The sequence below is a fragment of the Colletotrichum siamense genome (genome assembly GCF_013390195.1).
Source record: "Colletotrichum siamense strain Cg363 chromosome Unknown KSG_Cg363_contig03, whole genome shotgun sequence".
Lineage (NCBI taxonomy): Eukaryota > Fungi > Ascomycota > Sordariomycetes > Glomerellales > Glomerellaceae > Colletotrichum > Colletotrichum siamense.
Genome location: NW_023501016.1, coordinates 3462137 through 3480557, shown reverse-complemented (window position 1 = coordinate 3480557; position 18421 = coordinate 3462137). Strand labels below are relative to the sequence as shown.

General features: G+C 52.1%; 5 protein-coding genes across 5 annotated transcripts; 2 read left to right on the top strand and 3 right to left on the bottom strand.

Moving 5' to 3' along the window:
• Window positions 1–3623: 3623 nt before the first annotated feature.
• Window positions 3624–6746, top strand: CGCS363_v004905 (uncharacterized protein; the record flags this gene model as incomplete). The annotated part of the gene is made up of 1 exon (XM_036636754.1): window positions 3624–6746. The coding sequence occupies one exon, from the start codon at window positions 3624–3626 to the stop codon at window positions 6744–6746; it is 3123 nt and encodes a 1040-aa protein (XP_036498460.1).
• Window positions 6747–7201: 455 nt separating this feature from the next.
• UBE2J1 (Ubiquitin-conjugating enzyme E2 J1) lies at window positions 7202–8262 on the bottom strand (the record flags this gene model as incomplete). The annotated part of the gene is made up of 4 exons (XM_036636753.1): window positions 7202–7344; window positions 7450–7799; window positions 7856–8153; window positions 8214–8262. 4 exons carry the CDS (start codon window positions 8260–8262, stop codon window positions 7202–7204), a joined length of 840 nt encoding a protein of 279 aa, XP_036498179.1.
• Window positions 8263–9106: 844 nt separating this feature from the next.
• CGCS363_v004903 (NADH dehydrogenase [ubiquinone] 1 beta subcomplex subunit 2) lies at window positions 9107–9388 on the top strand (the record flags this gene model as incomplete). Its single annotated transcript, XM_036636752.1, has 3 exons — window positions 9107–9196; window positions 9261–9285; window positions 9348–9388. 3 exons carry the CDS (start codon window positions 9107–9109, stop codon window positions 9386–9388), a joined length of 156 nt encoding a protein of 51 aa, XP_036498271.1.
• Window positions 9389–9549: 161 nt separating this feature from the next.
• Window positions 9550–10916, bottom strand: CNMT ((S)-coclaurine N-methyltransferase; the record flags this gene model as incomplete). The annotated part of the gene is made up of 6 exons (XM_036636751.1): window positions 9550–9741; window positions 9810–9948; window positions 10003–10118; window positions 10170–10374; window positions 10450–10810; window positions 10907–10916. The coding sequence occupies 6 exons, from the start codon at window positions 10914–10916 to the stop codon at window positions 9550–9552; spliced, it is 1023 nt and encodes a 340-aa protein (XP_036498272.1).
• A 651-nt stretch (window positions 10917–11567) lies between these two features.
• CGCS363_v004901 (putative cation-transporting ATPase) lies at window positions 11568–16405 on the bottom strand (the record flags this gene model as incomplete). Its single annotated transcript, XM_036636750.1, has 17 exons — window positions 11568–11851; window positions 11903–12051; window positions 12105–12255; window positions 12316–12361; window positions 12413–12536; window positions 12589–12821; window positions 12873–13007; window positions 13061–13143; window positions 13192–13524; window positions 13590–13743; window positions 13797–14725; window positions 14779–14910; window positions 14962–15028; window positions 15078–15212; window positions 15258–15602; window positions 15650–16207; window positions 16268–16405. The coding sequence occupies 17 exons, from the start codon at window positions 16403–16405 to the stop codon at window positions 11568–11570; spliced, it is 3996 nt and encodes a 1331-aa protein (XP_036498453.1).
• Between the last annotated feature and the right edge of the window lie 2016 nt (window positions 16406–18421).

Genomic DNA, 18421 nt, shown 5'->3' with positions numbered 1-18421 from the left:
TGGTAGATTCGCATTATTTCATGTTGTAACGCATTGATAAATATCTGAAAATGTAGGTTTTCGTCTCAGTTAAGCAGCCATGGGTGAAAGAGCGAATCAGAGAATGAAAGGATTCCTATCATCCCTGTTATCAAACCCGCCAGAGAGGTGGGGGTTTCGCTCTTGAATTTCATGCGATACCTATTCAGAAAGAAACGAGTTCACTGAGAACATGAGTATTACCTAGGTAACCATTACTACCTGGGTAATGTAAGGTACCTACCTGCGCTGAGGTGCTGTGAAGTGCAACGTGGGTAGTGTAGGTGCTCGCAGGTAGGTGGCTGCAACACATGTCGTGGCCCACTCTTTGCACCAGCCACAGCTACCGAAACTGGATGCACCTGCGCTGCGCATGTGGCTCGGTGAGGGCTGCATGCTAGCGGGGTTCTCGACTCCATGCAAACGCAAAAACTGGGATTTCGACCAACGACCTGACAAACGCCAATCGCAAGGCGCCTAGGTTCGATCTTCCATCGTCGACCACAAACACTCAGCAAGACATCGGTTTTTTTTTTTCTTACTCAAGACACCCCCCTTGATAATGTGCAATCGACACGAACATTCATCATGTCCCGCGACCTGGAGCGATTGATCGAGTCACTCATCACTGATGTCTCCTGCTATGGTGACCTAGGTGAGTGAATCTATCTACTGAAACGAGCCTGTTCTTTGCTTTTGCATCCTTTACAACCTCGCGTCAAATTTCAATCAGGATGATGCGCGAGGCAGTCGGCTATGTATACATCGCCTTTCGAGCCGAGAAGGGCATGAGTGAAGAGCAGGTGCCTTTTCGGTCTGTCACTGACTAGGGAACAGGATGTACCGTTTCCCACGTCTTGGAAGCACTAGACGCATTCTACCAAGATGCGCATTTGAGAAGCGATAAGCTATCTCAGGCCGATTCATCGGATTCGACGAGGACTAACCAACTCCTCTGGTCCACAGCATGGGACTGGCTCAGGATCAGGAAGGATCTTTCTGTTGGAGCCAATCGAAAATGGAATCACTTACCCTTGTCGGATATCCTGACCATACCAGATGCAGACGCGCAAGATGGTATCGCAATGAAGTCACCCAATGCATCCATTGGAAGGGGTGATGTTGCATATACAAATGAAGCTCAGCCTCAACCAGGTGCGGTGCCACCGCGGAAGGACCTGCCGCGCAAAAGGCCTCGCATCTACGTATCTGAAGATCGGATGTGGGAATCGATCGCTGGGCACGCTCCAGACTACCGAAGAGTTCCAAGACTGGAGTGGATGGCCTTGGTTGGAATAGCATCGACGAAGCAGCAAGGAATCCTGCAGGGAGATCTTGGTCGACTTGTCGGCCAAGACAAACGTTCACTACCAAAAAGAACCGACGCTCTCGCAGAAAAGGGATACATTTCCAAGCGCACAACTCTTGTCAGAGGCACAAAAACAAGCAAGCTGTGGCTTACACGCTTTGCTCCTGCGCTTCCTACGGACCCCACGAAAGTCGCCGCTGGTATGCCCGCCAATGTCGACATGTCTCGGGAAGCATTGGCAAGTGATCTCGAACCTGTTTCCTGGCGTGGAAGATGGACAGGAGACTCGGTCGATTATATTTCTCTGGCTCAAACAATTATGGCTGTGGTGAAAGCCTATCGAATCATCAGATATCACGACTTGCGGTGTAAGCTGGGGATCCTAGGCCTCAGGTGGCAGATGAAAGTTGCCGCAAAGACCTGTCGCTTTTTCGTTCGAACAGGTGCCATTCAATACGTGGGCGCCACCTTGTCAGGCAAGCTATTCAAGGACTGTCTCAAGTTCGACCATGACCTTACTCATGAGGACTGGGCTGCCTATCTGGCGACCGGAAAACAAAAAAGCCCTTCGTTCTCATCCTCTGGCTTCGACGCCGGACTTTTCCCCGCCGATGGAATGGATGCGCAAGGCCCAACTCTCGATACAGCCTCGCGCCCAGTATTGGGCCCCCAGCGCAGTGAAAAGACGCGTGCTGCTCCCTGGGTTGCTGACAAGCCCCTGACCACCACTGTGTTCGACAACATCCAAGCTGCCGGCCCGGCTGGTCTCTCAAACAAACAAATAGGTGACTCGACACTTGGGCCGTCATTCAGGAGATACTTGTCGTCCATCTCATCAACATTGGCTATTCCTGCGCTGCAGCCGAATCACCTCATGTATTTCCAAGTACTGAGTGAAATGCATCGAAAGGGCAAGTCACAACAATATCGCTACTTCGCCCCGCAACTTCCAGGGCCTTCGAAACCTTCTTCTGCTGAAGCAGTCCGGGATAACGCCAATGGTGTAAAAAATGCAGTCTACAGGGGCGATTCCCATGCAGAATCGATCAGTCTTTTCGCGGCTCCTTCTATCCCGCCGGATACTGTTCGCGCTGTCGGTGGTCTGACAGCACTTGCGCAAGGCCCTGGCAAGGGAGCGACGGTGAGTGGCTCAAAACGGAAAGCCGAGGTTCTGGATATCTCACATGCAAGCGAACCTCGAGATCTCGGATCTCGTCGGGGAAAGCGGGCGAGGCTGGCAACGCTGGCGTATCAAGAAGGCCTAGACGAAGAGCACAACGTTCCGCCAGCGATCAGCCATGATTCCAACCCTGAATCGTCTTCGAGGATGTCCACTCGTGGAAGCACGGGAAGAAGAAAGGCAGTCAGCACAGAGCTTGACTCTATGATTGTCAAACTCAAGGTCAGGCCGGAAGCGTTGTCGGATGTTATGCGGGCTCTGGCAGGAGGCGCAAAGGGCGAAAACAGAGTCGATCCAGCACCGGCTGAGACCGGTTTCCAAGACAAAGTAGAGGCTCGCAGTTCGCAGAAGAGAGATGCTGGTTCACGTCTTAAATCAAGCCATGATGCATCTGGATGTCTAAAATCGGCCGAGGACACCGTAGCTCCCGACGACACACAAGAATCGATTGTGGTCGCCCATGAGGACCAGGATCGAAACGCCGAGGAAAATTCCTTGCATCTCGTCAACGAAGCCGCTACTGAAGAAACAACAAGACGCGGAGGGCGACGTGGAAAGAAGAAAGGAGCAGAAAAGAAGACACGGAGCGTCTTTAAATGCGAAAAGTGTGGCGGAACTTGGAAGAATGACGTTGGCATCAAGTACCATCTCGAGAAGTCAAAAACGACATGCAATCCGAATTACGTTCCACCAGCGACAGCTCCGCCAGAACTGGTGGACAGAATATCTACTTCCGCAAAGCTAGTGACACCTCGTCAGACTAGATATCGCCAAGTCACAACGCCCGCCATCGATGAAGCGGATGAAGTAGTGCCCTCGCCAACGGGCGGTCTTACACTGGGCGCTGCTGCTCCTGATGCGGCAGCGGCCGGCCTGGATGACTTGGACGATATGGATATCCTGATCTCCGATGGCAACACTGCTACTCGAAGAAGGAATACGAGGTCCTCACGGCCTAGATGGTCTCATGCATCTTCTGAGGCGAGATTTGGGGTCAGAAACCGCATCGGCGGCCAACGCCAACGATGCAAATCATCCTCGCTTCGGCCACCGATTTCTGTTGTCAGATCTTCGATGAGTGGCCTGATCGACGACACAGACGGTACTGTCAGAGACATGCCTGCAGAACACGCTCCAATCCAGCCGTCCTTCAAACGCCTGCGAGTTGAGGAAACAACAACAACAACGAGCGCTGCTGACCGTCGCGGCAGTCCATTGACCAGTTTTGTCGAGGCTGGTGAAGCTTTTTTACCAACATGTGCACAAGAGCGCGGCAGCGGAGGGCAAATTAACTCAAAGTCGAATATATCAAGGGCAGAAACATCATCCAGTGTTACACTCGGCTTATCAAACGCAGAGGCAGTGCGAACCAGTATCGGCATCAAAGGTGCTTTGGCAGTCTCCGGGCAGGATCTCATGGAGAAAATCCTCATGCACATCCTGCATGCCAACGGTGGAGTCTTCCCTGGCGGTTGCTCCGTTTGGTATGCCGTTCTCGCAACGTGGGAAGTAGCTTTCCCGGGCGAACCCACACCGGCTCACCAGAGCTACAAAGATGCCTTGGCCCGATTGGCCAAGAGAAAACAGATCGTTGTCAGTACACATGCCTTCAAGGATTCTAGAGGCATGATGGCAAATTACCAATTACTGAGGGTCCCCGGGGTTGAGGCATCTTCACCAGCTGGCGCGGCCATGAAAGCAAAGATCACTGCAGCGCACCCCAAGGCCTATACACCCCTGGCGTTCACTCCCAAGACCAGGACCCATGATGAAGACAGCAACGACGTCCAGCCAGTTTTCTCGAGCCGGCGAAAACTTGTCCAGGGAATCGAGGTTCTTGATGCGCCTTTTTATGCTAAGAAAGCCGCAAATGAACGGCCACTCACCCCTCCTGAGGGTACCAATTTGACTCCACGGAAACGGAAGAGGAGAATGGTGACGAAGGAGCAAATTACACACGCTGAGGATGACGGCCCTGATGGTACACGACGTCGGGACATTTTCCGATTTTTTATGGACGGCAACGACGGAGCTCACAACGGACTTACGCGGTCAAATTCGATGGAAGCTGGAAGAGGCGGCTTCGTAACCCCTTTGGTGTTCCTTAAACCCAACACTTATCTCGGCCAAGATGTGCCAGAGGAAGTCAGACATTCCCTTTTACCACCCGACGGCCCAGCTACTGAGCCAACATACCCGTCGGCACCAGCCAAGGACGATGTAGCCAATGACTTCAGCGTCAATTTCACTGAAGCCACCGTTATCGTAGGCCAAAGGGGCGTCTGGCCGGCAATTGACGACAGTTTATTCGACCAAGACTGCAGCTTGACAACACTAGGTTGGATGCCGGATTCTCGATGGTTCCTCAAGCAGAATCTACCGCAAAACTTGGCTGAGATGGTAAAATGGCGCGGCCGCCCGCGTGCCAAGTTTCCAAGCAGCAGCCAGTATCAGGAGTTTTCTGAGCAAGTCGATGCCTGCTTCGACTGGGAGTTGTCGACCGAGGGTATGAAGCTCATGTTGGCCGAGTCAATCGTACCGGAGCACATCTTCATCAATCTTGGCGTTAGCGACCTGCCAGGCAAATGGGAGAATCCTCCTCTTGACTGGAATCCCGCTAATCAATTGAGTGCGTCTCTATTGTTCGACGTGCGCTTGTCGGACTTCACTACCACTGCGGCTGATCATCTATGGGGCGGCGACCTTGGCCGTCAGCGGCGACGCAAGCGACGACAAAAGCAACCCGTCACCGACACAAAGGACCTTGTAGTGGGTATAGATCTGAAGATCAGGTCGCTCATAACACTGCCAAAGGATGCGGACCTGCGAGAGGCATCCAAGCGGAACAATGGACTGGATGAGACCAACGAAACCATCTTGATAGCGGCGTTCGTTGTGACTAGGACATTACTAGGCGGCGCCGACAGGGTCATCGAATGGGGCTTGATGATGACGTTGTTCCCGGACATGGCTCTCAGTGCTATGCGGCGATTCTGGTCCAAAGCCCGGAAGGACCGACGGACGTTCATTAGTCAACTCACAGAACGATTCCAGATTCGATTCATTCCCGCCTACGAGAACAATGAGTTCCCCGCGATTGACTTTGATGACTACGTCAACTACGATTGGGTCCGTCTGATCAGATGGACCGCTGGGCTCATCGAGGACTCCGTGGAGCTTCCTGCGAGCAAAAATGCCCTGGTTCAAGGATATTCTCTCGCACCAGCCTGGGCGGACATTGATAATTGGCGTGAAGATTACTACAATTTTCAGATGTCTGTCTTCAACAGATTTGAAGCCGCTACCTCGCGCCCGGCTACTTCTCTCATCGATGAAGGCAGCGGATCTGCCCCAAATACGAAAGCGAAAGACCTGGTTACAGCCATGTCCTGGCTTCGCTCTCTCTGCTACACGCCGCGCGATAGATACGCACCACAAGATATAAGGAAGAAAATGGCCAGCATAGGAGGCGGGGACGAGGAGCGCATTCAGAATTTGCTTGAGCAAGCGGTTGAGACCCTCCAAGGCCAGGGCATCATTACGGACAGCAAGCTGAAGGCACTCGAGGGAAGGCCATACCGCCTTACTGAGACCTTTCTTCCTCGGTTGATAAAGTGGACGCATCAGCACAAGTTCGTTGACGCCGCCCGCTTTAAGTCGCGACTTGATGTCAGCTTTCGACGAGGCGAAAAGATTCGTATTCCTTACGTTCTCAGAGACGGTGAAGTTATGGCGATGATGAACCTGCAGGCGAATGGGAGAGTGGCCGTTACCACAGTCGATGTCCCGAGCATTCCTCTGGGATTTGATCCCGGCAACTATGAAAGCAGAAAGTACCCGAAGTCGTATTATAACTTCGGCCTTGAGATCGCTCCCACACAAGATTATCTGTACGATGACGATTTAGAGGTTATCGAACGGGCAAGAAGCAACAGGCCCCCACGAGAAAACCAGAACCGAGCCATACCATTGTGGTCTGACTTTTTTGGGGAGCTCAACATAGAACGCTGGTCACAGGTCCTCGGTGCAGTCGCTTTCGTCATAGCCACGCGCGGCCCGCTGGACGTCCCGTCTGTTTGCGCAGTTTTGAAACCCTACCTTCAAGAATTTGAGGTTGAAATGGTTTTCGATTGGGGCCGACACAATGGGGTGTTGAAGCACATGGCACACGGGACGAGCTGCACAGTGGACGAGTGGTGGTGGCTGCTTGTCGGGAGGCAGCGAGGCATTGCGTTATGAAGACTTGCTCTACAACAAGTCCTCAGTCACTCTGGGGACAGGGTGCCTATGCATCGAACTAAATGAAGCAAAGGGCAAGACACTTCGGGACTACAGAATTCAAGTCCAGGACAGCTGAGAAATTGAAACTGTGGTTAAGAATCCTGGCACAGATACTCGCCCTATTCATTCGCGTATCAAAATCGATGCAACCTGCATTCGTAGAGCAAGTGGAAAACACGCTAATAGACAGTTACCTGCCTCTGTATCAAATCCAAGCACTTCGCATGTGCCTTTCTGCCACCGTGTCTCTGTGTCGTAGACCCATCCATCAGCACATGAACATCCGACCCGAATGTCCCTGGAAGAGCATCAGTGTCAATAAGTTGTCCATCACAGCCTCCGCACGTCTAAGTAAGTAACGGACGAGCTGAACCCCACTGAAAATTACCATCTGGTTGTACAGAAATGACTGGCTAAAAGTCCAGGACTACTTTGAGAATCATCGCTAGAAGCAACACAACAAGTGCAACGATGGCCCGGTCCACCCACAGCGGTACCCCTTCGTCGTGCGGGCGTTGGTGAGTTTGCCGAACGTTCGGTGCCGGAGGCAGGGACACTGTTCTTGTTGGGGTCAATATCGATGGGGAGGGCCCGTTTGATCCCGCTGCGATGTCGGGCGCTGGTACTTGTGATCTGGGCACTTGACTTGTTTCCGGCCCACCCACCTTGGGCGCAGTGCGGACGAAACCCTCGGCGAGCTCCGCGCTCTCAGCATCACCATCGTCGTGCCGTGGGGTTTCCTGCGCGTGGTGTTGTCTTTCGGCCAGCTTGCCCATTTCATCTTTCCATCCCATCTTCAACTCTGAGGGTATTTCGACATCAGAGGATTCTGATGTGACGGCGATGGATTTGGCACTCTCCTCGCATTCCTGTATAATCTCGAGATTGGTTTTAGCGCATGTTGGGCACTTAAATGTCTGGGATGCCGTCGCGTGACGCATCCGCACAGCGTCGCTTGTTTCGAGACCACCTAGTTGGCCTCGAGGATCTGTCTCCATAAAGCTGCGCAACCTGGTTGATAGTCAGTAAAGGCGGCCAAGTCAAGGCCATTATGGTGAGCGACGTACGCAACCAACGCCGTCCTTACGCCCCAGGCGGGCTGCCATGTTTCCTCGTGATGACCGCTGATGCTGAGGCAGATCTCGCGGTTCGTCTCGAAACGGCCGCTCGGAGTAAGAAATCGAAAGCTGGGCGGACGGAGCGGATATGTAGGTGGCAGGACGATTCGACCGTGGTAGATTCCATCGCTATAGGAAGAATTCGGGGGCCCGCGGAAGGTAAAGTGCCATTCGAATAGATCTGATTCTAGCGGGGTTGCCGTGTAATCTGGCGATGGCGAGTTTGAAAGTTCCTGTGCTTCGCGAACTGGACGCGAACAGATCAGACAATGACCGGTAGACGAGCAGGAGGGCAGAAAACTCTTACGTATGCGCCGTATCGTGGGCGACTTGGAGTTAAATTTGGGAGTTGCCATGTCGGCTATCTAGTTGGGAATGACACTTCGAGGTGACCAGTGCTGTGTTCAATCGTCTCGGCGACAGCGGTCCCAGAAAAGTGTGTCTGATAGGGTAATCAGATAATTCGATCAGGAGAATGGATACAGGTGGATTGGCTGCTGCCTTCTGGTCAATGTAGAGGTTTATTGGGAAAGGCGCTGGAGGATAGGTGGCTCGAATTACGTATGAAGTCTACGTAGGTAAGGTAGGTAAGGTGCGTTGATGTTGCGATACGGGGACTTATCGGTTCAGCGTCCCGCTAGAAATGGTGCTACGGGGCCGTCTCTTTGTGCCATTGTGCAGCACTCAAAGAGTTCCTCTATGTCCACTCTGCTCCAGGGGCTGTCAATGGTTTGAGACAGTAGGGGCCAGCCAACACCCGGGCCAGTGTCCCGGCCCGGAGAAGCCCCACCGGGCACAAAGGCGGGGGCTGCGTATCAGTGGTGTTTAGATAGGTACCTAGGTTTCCAGGCAGGCACATGAGGCAGCAACCTGCAATCAAGGGAGACACCTAATCGATACAGATTGATACGTCGTCTCCCAGCTCAGCCCCAATTACCTAAACAGCCAAGGCAGAGCTCCACACAGCGCTCCCGGCCTTGCATGGTGATGCTTCAACGTCGTTCGTCCTACCAGTATTTTCAATCACCTCCAGCTGCTCTCCCCCGTCCCTTCCACAACTCCGCGTGCGAAGAGGAACCGGCGATATTCGAGGTTGGTATGTTTATGTCGTTTTCGTCAATTGGTTCTATAACAGCTTCTAATTGAACTCCTCAGAACATCCCGTCTACCCCGACCGACGCGCCTTGCCGCATTCTCACGATGTATCCCGGCCCCAAGCCTCCCACGCCTCACGTCCCGGGCATTTACCGCTATACAGCGACTGCTCTGGGTGCTGGCATGTGGTTCTTTGTGCGTTGTCTCGTCACGATATGACGCTTGAGAAACAGACATGCTGACTATTTGCCATCGGTAGCTGATGTATCGCGCGAAGAAGGATGGTGTGTTCATGCCCTTGGTGATGCGTGCAGTTGAATCCATTGTAGCTGACAATCGTGTGCAGGTCCCGTTTTGCTGGGCTGGAAGCATCCCTGGGATCACTGAACCTCACGTTTTGACCCGGTGCCGTGAAGGGAATCGACGTTGGAGCAAAAAATGCATCACCAGCCATGGGTTGATCAAGATTTGCCGGACCGAAGCCAACAAAGAAGATATGGCTATTCTATGAATATAACAGGTCTACACATGCGTGTCCAGTGGAATGATCAGTTTGGTTTCTCGAACAGATAGTGCGCAATGCCCCAGATGTCGCCGCCTTGATAGGCAAACAGCTCGGAACACGCCATGTAAAATATCTGCCACCGGTTGTACCATACACTGGCATCCTGCTCTCCATAGGTCTCCACCAAGTGCGGCCAGATCTCCTTCTTGTGTGCAAGCATCTTGCTCAGCCAATCCTATTGCAAAGACGTCAGGTCGCTCGCTGCGTTCAGGGACAAGCGTTGAGAAGGGGAAATTGACGTACCTCACACGTTTTGGAGTAATGCTGGCCGTTCACCCACCACTGCCTCTGGATTTTGAGATCATGCTGGAAGTACAGAAGCAGATCAACAGACGGCATGGTGCCTCCGGTGAAGAAATGCGTTGTCATCCAACCCTCCTCGCTGCGTTGCCTATGTCAGTAATGGTATTCCTCACCAGGAAAATACTCAACTTACTAGTCATACGGCGTGGTCTTATGTGCAAAAATATGCACGAAAAGCTTGCCGCCTCCTTTCAAAGCCCTGTTGACCTTGGCCATCAACAACTCATAGTTTTTCATGTGCTCAAAAAGCTTGTGCTCATCATTAGCGATTCAACTGTGCCTGTTTGGGACGCTACGCACCTCGATGGACACGACTCTGTCGAAGGACTCAGGCTCAAATTCATAGTCGACAACGTTGCCTGTGATCACCGTGAGATTGGCCAGACCCTTCTCCTTGGCCTTTCCATCAATGTATTCCTTTTGCGTCTTAGAGTTAGAGAACGCAGTGACCTTGGAGTTAGGAAGGACCTCTGCAAAATAAAGCGCGCCCGACCCCCAGCCGCAGCTACGCAGAGTGAGTTAGCCCAAGCTACCTCGGCATAACTGTTCCGTCAAGAAAGGGAAAGGAGTGAAGGCTCACCCGAGATCTAGAATGCTCATGCCGTCCTTCAACTCCGCCTTCTCTACATAAGTCTGCAGCATGGCAACTTCAGCCTGTGCCAGCGTCTCCCCGCCCTTGGGGTATAGGCAGCATGAGTACTTCATACGAGGGCCCAAGCATGCGGCCAACACGCCGGTGCCGACTTCATAGTGCTGCTTGTTGGCAGCAGCAGTCTCGATGGCTATGGGCTGCGTGCGTAACTTCTCGATAAAGGTCATCTTACGCTCGTAATCCAGGCTGAGAGAGGTGCTTGCGATAGAATCGAGACGCTCCTGGAGCTGTCGTCGGATGCCAACTCTGATAACTGCATGGGGCAGGTAGCCGCTGTCGAGAATCCAGTCTGTTGAATCTGGTCAGAGACGTAGCTCCATTATGATGAAAGCAGCAGAAGCTTCCTCCTCTAACAATGGTGGAGAAAGCACCATGGCCGACTTACCCATGTTCATCGTGATTTCACCAGGAGGAAATCGCCAATAGCTCGCAAGATCGTTCGAAGCCAAAACTGAGATAGTAGCTGTTTTCCGTCGAGCAAAAGATTCCGTGTCCTCAAATTTTTTTATTTTTTTTTGGCTTGGGAGATGTTGCACTTCGAAACCAGATTCGAGTCCGAGCACAAAAGGGTGTGCGTCTGTTATCGTGGCATCTGGCAGCTTGTATTTTACAAACGCAACTTCACGATGTCGACCATTAGTAGCGCGATCGTTTGCAGGACAAGGTGAGTGGCACAGGACTTAATTGAATATCGGCGAGCGTGATTTTCACCAGCTACCAATTGTTCGGGGGGTTGGGAGATGCAGCGTGGCTGACTTTCCTGTCTCAGGCCGTCGTAGCGAAAACCCCGGCCCCTCGGAGCCGGGGTGATCCGCTTAGGCTAGCTCCAGTGTCGGCACCGGAATGCGGGTCGAGTGGAGCATCAATGACACGTCCATTTCTCCCTCACCTAAGCTGTATTCATCATGTTGTTCTTGTCTACGAGGACGAACATCGCGAAAATAGTCTTCATCTTATGGTACTAATTGACTGAAATATCAATGAGGCTGGTAGCGTGTATTTGCGCCAACCATGGTGGGTCATGCGAAGCCTTGATGAATGCTATCCTACACCTCCATGTTCTCCAAGATAATCTTGTACTGTTTCCTCTGCTTCGGCGCCTTCAGTACATGTTCCTTGAAAACCCCAGCAGCCCTAGCCAATTTTTGGAAAACGTACTTTTCCGAGATCAAAGCTGCAGCCAAGTAAACGGCACCAAGCAAGATCATGAAAAGCTCGAAGTCCAAGTTGGTATTCGTCAGTTGCATCAAACGCTTGACCGAATGCGCCGGAAAAAGAATCATGTAAAGAGTGATCAGGAGAGTCACCCCAACAGTCGCCAAGAAGGGCCCTTGCCAGAAAGATCAGAAAAATGCTAGTATATGAGAGGTATCAAACGTACAATTCTTCAATGCGCTCTCTCTGAAGGGAGGCCCTGCATTGAGGACCACGCCAGCTAAGATGTATTCGAAGCATGACACGAGAAATAATACGGTGTTTTCCGAGTTTTTGATGTTTGACTTCTCATGGTTGATGCGTGGTGGGATGTACCTATCAGCGTGATTAGTGGTACAACTAGACATCAGTGGCTTCCATGAACTTACCACGGTTGCTCTCGCACGGCTACATAGACCATGGCTTGCACGGCGATGCAAATGGCCATTTGTCCCAATAAGGGTATGAGAACCTTGCGGGATACAAGATCCGCCGTCGGTCGTTTCTGTGACAAAGTGGGAAAGGGCCCAGCCCAGCTCACTATTGTTGCCAACATTAGCACGCACCAAGCTGGATCCATCGTCATCGCGATGAACTTACTGAAGACAGCGATTGGTAGGATAAGAAGCAGATCAATGAAAAGAAACTATAGCTGTCTTAGTCTTGAATATAAGAGAAGGAATCGTAATTGACTCACCTGGAAATCGCCGAGGTTTGACGCTTTCGCGTAGAGAAAGCTGACCGATGTGAACTGAATCGCCGAGTAGAGACTCATATACTTGAAGCAGCTGAAGCTCGTTACGAGCGCAGCACGCCCTTCACTACACCGATGCGTCAGCAGTGTCCTTCCAGCGAAAAGGGTCTTGCGCATACCGGATGACCGTCGGTACACATCCGATGTCAAAGATACGAGATGTGAATGGAGCTGCAACGGAAGCTTCCGCTTCTGAGAGTGAAATGCCCACATCGGCAGCCTTCAGAGCGCCGCAATCATTTGCGCCGTCGCCGCAAAACCCACAGCAGTACCCAATGCCCTGTAGTTTCTCAACCAGTTCGTGCTTCTCGTCAGGCGACATGCGCGCAAAAACTCTGCCGCGAACGAGCATCTGTGACTGTCAGCAAGTTATTTGGTAAGAACGTCTATCGTAATCACCCACCCTTTGAAGAATTATTGGAGGTGCAAAGTCTACGATCCAACGGAAAACCTCGCCAGTGACAGCCAGTGAGTAGTTGCGAATGTCGTTGATGTTGTACGCCAGCGATGCGTCGACATCTGCTGGTGGGGCCATGGGCTTCGCCACAGTAAGTAGGGGGAACATGGTGAAGGTCGCTCCGTGAGACTTACAAGTAGAGTCTGGTCACTTAAGTGGAAGTCGCTATTGTCGATGCTCTCCCATTGCAACCTTGCCTTGGGATCGCCAGCATGCCCTTCCATCTGTTAACTATAATTCACCATGATACGGGTGCTTTACTCACCCTCAATGAATCTCGGGACGAAGCAGTGAGCAGTTTTGTTGACCAAGTTGCACTCACGGGCAACGCTGATGGCGGTCAGGATGTTGTCACCAGTCACCATTGTTGCGCTGATGTTGGAGTCTAAAAGTTCCGTCAACACCGACGCAGTGGTCGGTTTCAGCTTGTTTTCGAAAATGATGAAACCGGTAAACTCCAAGTCTGATTCTGCCTCGTGTCTCTTCATTTTCTGTGCCTTGACCCAACTCATTTTGGGAATGTGGCGGGTTGCACACCCGATGACACGATATCCCTTATGCGTGTAGTTTGCAAGTTGTTCGTCGTAGTCGACAGGAACTGTTGCATCACGCATCAGTAACCAGACGGTCAATAATTGCAATTGTCATCGGTAATCCACTTACAGCTATCCTCTCGGCAAATCTCCCGCATGCACTCAGGGGCGCCTTTGACGTAGATGTCTCCACTTGGCTTTCCAAACTGCCTGACAATCACGCTCGCTCTTCGAAGCTGAGAAACAAATTCAAAAGATCTGAGAACTCCAAGTTCAAGAGGTGGCTGTTTGTGGAGGTCAGCCCCGCTTTGCTCAAACGACACCCATGATAACATACCGAGTGGTTATTTCCGTTTTGATCTCGTAGAGTATCAGAGTACTCCTCAGGCGGTCTAGCGACAGATGGTGCGAGGCTTCCCTGGTCCTGATCGTCCGCTTCGTTCAGGCTTTGCTTGCCCTCTTCGAAAGACCACCGAGTAAATTCGAACATCTTCAGATCAAGTGGATCCCCAACCAATTCGTCATCTACGACCCTTAGAGAGTGACAGGTCGCCATTGTGAAAAGAGCGGCCTTAAGCTTCGAATCTTGGGCAGCATCTCTAATTCGGTGGTTGCGACTTGGCACGAGAGTCAATGGGTCCGATAACACGTCTGTAAACTTGCCGGTCGCAGGCGATGCCACACGCACACCGAGAATGTCCAGCCCGTCTTCTGTCAAGGTTCCGGTTTTGTCGAAACACATGATATCCAACTTCCCCCCCACATTGACTCGCTGCGGACTGATACAGAATATCTGTTTCTTCTTGAGTCTGTTAAGTGCAAAATTGGTGCCAATTGTAAGAGTGGCCGGCAAAGCAGGGGGCACCACGATTGTTATCAAATCAAGGGCGCGCACGATGATTAGATGCCAAGCCAATTGCAACCGCAGGAAGTTGACAAGCGATGCAATAAAGCCGAGCATAGCCACCACAGCCATAACGCTTATATACCGGAAGGAATCCCGATAGAACTTGAAGCCTGATGGTTTGGGGAATAGCATGGATCGGACCAGAGAGCCCTTCGTGGTACTGAATCCTGTTCTGACAACCAGGGCAAGGGCCACAGCGTCGCCATCTCGATCCTCTTGTGGTCGACGAGCGCGGACAATCTTGGTCCCGCAGAATAAAAAGTGTTTCGCGATGTCTGGCGAGACTGTCGGCGCAGCCAAATCCAACTTATGCATAGTATCATCCGTGGCAGGCGTTTTCGACACAGGGACAGACTCGCCTGGCAAACATTGTCAGTCATTTAGCAGGCTAAAGAATGAGCAATGGATTTACCGGTAAGCATGCTCTCATTGACAATGCAGTCACCGCTCAACAACAAGCCGTCACTGGGAAACTGGGTCAGGTTCGGATCGCTGACCTCATAGACATCACCGGGCACAAGCTCGCTTGAAGGCACGAAGCGCCCTCGTGGATCGTCAGTCTAGCTAAAATTAAACATTCTTGCACAGCACTCACAGAATCCGTTCCGAAGCACTCTGACGTCACATTCAAAGCGCGAAATCTCCCGAAGGCGCTTCATGGTCTGTGCCAGTGAGCCATGGCCCCATCAATGCATGGTATGGGGAGCTTACCGCCCGGGTCTCGATGAGAGTTGTCGTGATACTACCAAATGACATCAAGAATATGGCGACAGCGTAGTAGTAGTACTCGTCCAGTGACCAAAGAATCAAGCTGGCTATCTGAAAGACATAGAAGGGATGGAACACCTAAGCGTGTCAGTATCATGGCACGTCAAAGCCGACATTACGCACCTCGTCCACAAGAAGGCGTGGTATGGACTTCTGCTCGATGTCGATGAGGTTGTTACCGAATACAACCTCCCGGAGTCCTTTTTCGTCGCTATCTATGCCAGCCCTGACAGCTCGAGGGTCGGTCCAATTGGGGTCGACCCATCCGTTGAACATGATGAACTTGTCTGTTTGCTGATTGAAATATAGGCGAACATAGCGGTAGTTGAGCATGCGAAGCTCGGTAATGATGGGATCGTAATCATCGTCCATCATATAGCCCTTCTCGCTAGAGCCGAAAATTGTTGACATTGGTCTCCCGTAGAGTTTCTTATCCACGTCCATGAGAGCGAACTCACCCCATTGGTTCTAGTCGAGTTAGATATGGAGCCCATCAGTGACCTGGGACGACTTACTTCGACAACCACCCAGTCGCATTCAGCCAATGGAGATGGACGCCCCAGCAACCTCACTTGCCATCGAGGAAACCATCTCAGCAAAAGCCATGAGAGGCCGAGAGTACAAACGCAGAGGAGACCATAAGCGACAAAGCCCAAGCGACTAGTACGAAAGCCTGCGATGACGATCGTGAGGTCCTCGTTGACCATGTAGACCTTTTGACTGATTCGACCGTCTCCACCCAAGCTCTTGCTTGTGGTCGCACTGTCTCGGCGCAACAGCCTAGCATGAACGGAAGACCGCGAATGTGTCGATGACCTTCGGCGATGGGCCATGTAGTCATCATCACCTGCATCGCCATTTTCTATATCAAGATTGCTCTCGTCATCCTCGCCGAAGGTAAAATCACCGCCGTCGGACATGCTTCGGCGTTCTTCATCGAATGTGGGGGAGGGCTCCAAATCATCTTCGTCTTGGTAGTAAGCAAAGCTCGTGGTAGAATCGGCGCGTGGTCTGCGGTGCGAGAAAGCAGAAACGCTGGTCGGGAGACTCTCGGCCATTGGTCCGGAGAAGAGCTGCAAAGACAAGAAGTTTAGTTTTTGCCTGTTTGGTGGCGATGCTGTCAGGGAACCTACCTCATCGTGGGCCATTTCGACCTCCTCAAATATGCTAGTGCTGCTCTGGTTGGAGTTGAGACGGTATAGGGGGGCATGGCCATTCGCTCTCGATGTCGAGGAGGCACGATGGTGCCCTTGATCCGGATCCTGATCCATGATGACGTTTGATGCGGGTTCAGGCTCAGCGTCACGCCACCAGGTTTTGGTGTTTACGCTTCGAAAATAGAATAGACAGGAATTCGTCGAGCTACCCGGACACCGAGTGAGAAGAGACGATACTGTAGGCCGAGTGGAAGAGGCACATGGCAGCGGAACGAGAAAACGGTAGCTATGCGGCGGTCGACTCGGCGAAGCTTAGCCAAGTGCAGATGGACGTGAGGTGTCGCGAAGGACCCGAATGTTTGGCTTTGAGCGAATCGCGATATGGATGTGGAACGGTGGATGTCCGTGGAGGCGGCGCAACGCAGTTGTTGCGGCCGTGGACGAGCAGCGCCTATTGATTTGGTGTGAAAGCCTGAGTCGCACTTGGAAACTGAAAATAAAGAATGCTTTGCTGGTTAGCGCATTCCGAGCTGACTCCGTGCGATGATGGTCTGGCAAGGCAAGGTACATCGCCGCAGTGTCCGTACTGTGGTTGCACAAGGCAAGGCACCTGAGCAGCCGCCAACGGGACTACCTTAGGTAGGTAGGCACTTAAAGGTAGGTACCCTAGAGTGTCTTCCATTACCTGCTTTAGGTCCTCATCACTGATAAGACGTTCGGAAACCACAAAACAAGTCCTACAAGGGAGGGGACTGGAAGCCACCTACCTATGTAAGGTACCTTAGGTTAGGTAAGCACCTCGGAAGGACCACAACCTGGGCTGGACCCTTCAATCCAGTACAGACGACGGGAGACCGGGAAACGAAGCCCTTGAGCGTGGCTACTATGTCTACCCACCTAGTTACTTCAGGCACAGTGCGTACCTCGTTCAAACAGATTGTTTGCACGACACCTGGGCTGGAGGCAAGCGTGGACGTGGATGTGAACGTCCGCCTCAGTATCTCCACCCGACGCCAAACCACCTTACCTACAAGGTAATTAGGTCCAGCTTAGTCCAGTGTTCATTATCTACGTCAGCGTCCTGTCTCTGACTGTACCTTGATGACTTACGTACCTACCTACCTACACTGGGAGCTTTACATGCGTACTTTACCAAGATGGATTGCTGCCGTTTGGCTTTGCCAACATAGTATCCGGGCGCTCCAAATGTTCCCATGAGGTGCACACATTTCGCTCTTAGTTGTCTGACACTGTCACGGCAATATCCAAATCACCAGGGCAAGGGCCGACTTCAAGATACACTACATTACACCTTACCATGTCGAGACAGCCTGGCAGCTGCCGTGGCCTATAAGACCTGGCCCCCATGTCCACCAGGACTGAGTCTCAAGAGTCTTTTTGCTTCACCGACACGGCTGGACCGGGGTGTGCATTCGTAGTCTTTACCGCTTTCTGAGCCCTGAGTATCAACGTCTTGCCCCCGCAGGGGAAGGGGCAACCTCGAAGGATGAGGTTCAGTTGAGGGCTCGCGCTGCCAGGTAGGTGTGTTTACCTGGTACCTACTACCTGAAGGAGAGACAACGGGTGCCTGGCCTGAGGCTTCAGCAAATGCCCGCCCAGCACCTGGTACCCTACCCGCCAATGTTTTCACCCTGCCATACAAACCACCTTACCTCACTGTACCTTCTGCACCTACTTACTTACCTTAGTTAGTACGGATACTTGCCCACCTTACAAGGTACCTAGGTACCTAGGTAAGGTATGCTGCCTTACCTAAGGTATCTAAGTGGAGGATGGCCATCAGTAGAAGGCCGCCTGTGATGTCCATTGGAGCCCGCCCGCTGTCGACTACCCCGTCCACTAGTCACTACCTTACTCTCTAGGTAGGTACTCGTGGAAGGCGCCTAGCAGCGGTACCCGCCCCAACGAACGAAGGACAAAGTCTGGCTCCTAGAATTTTTTTGCCAGTTGCCGCCCCCCACCAAAATAAGTCTTGACTGGGCATCTACAACTTCCCACCCTCGGCGTCTTCCTGTTTTTGCCCCGTCAATCCCAATCCCAATCCCCTTTGGTCTCGACAACCCTCACTCCATCGTCTCTTTCTAAAGGCTTCAGAGTCGATCGCACATC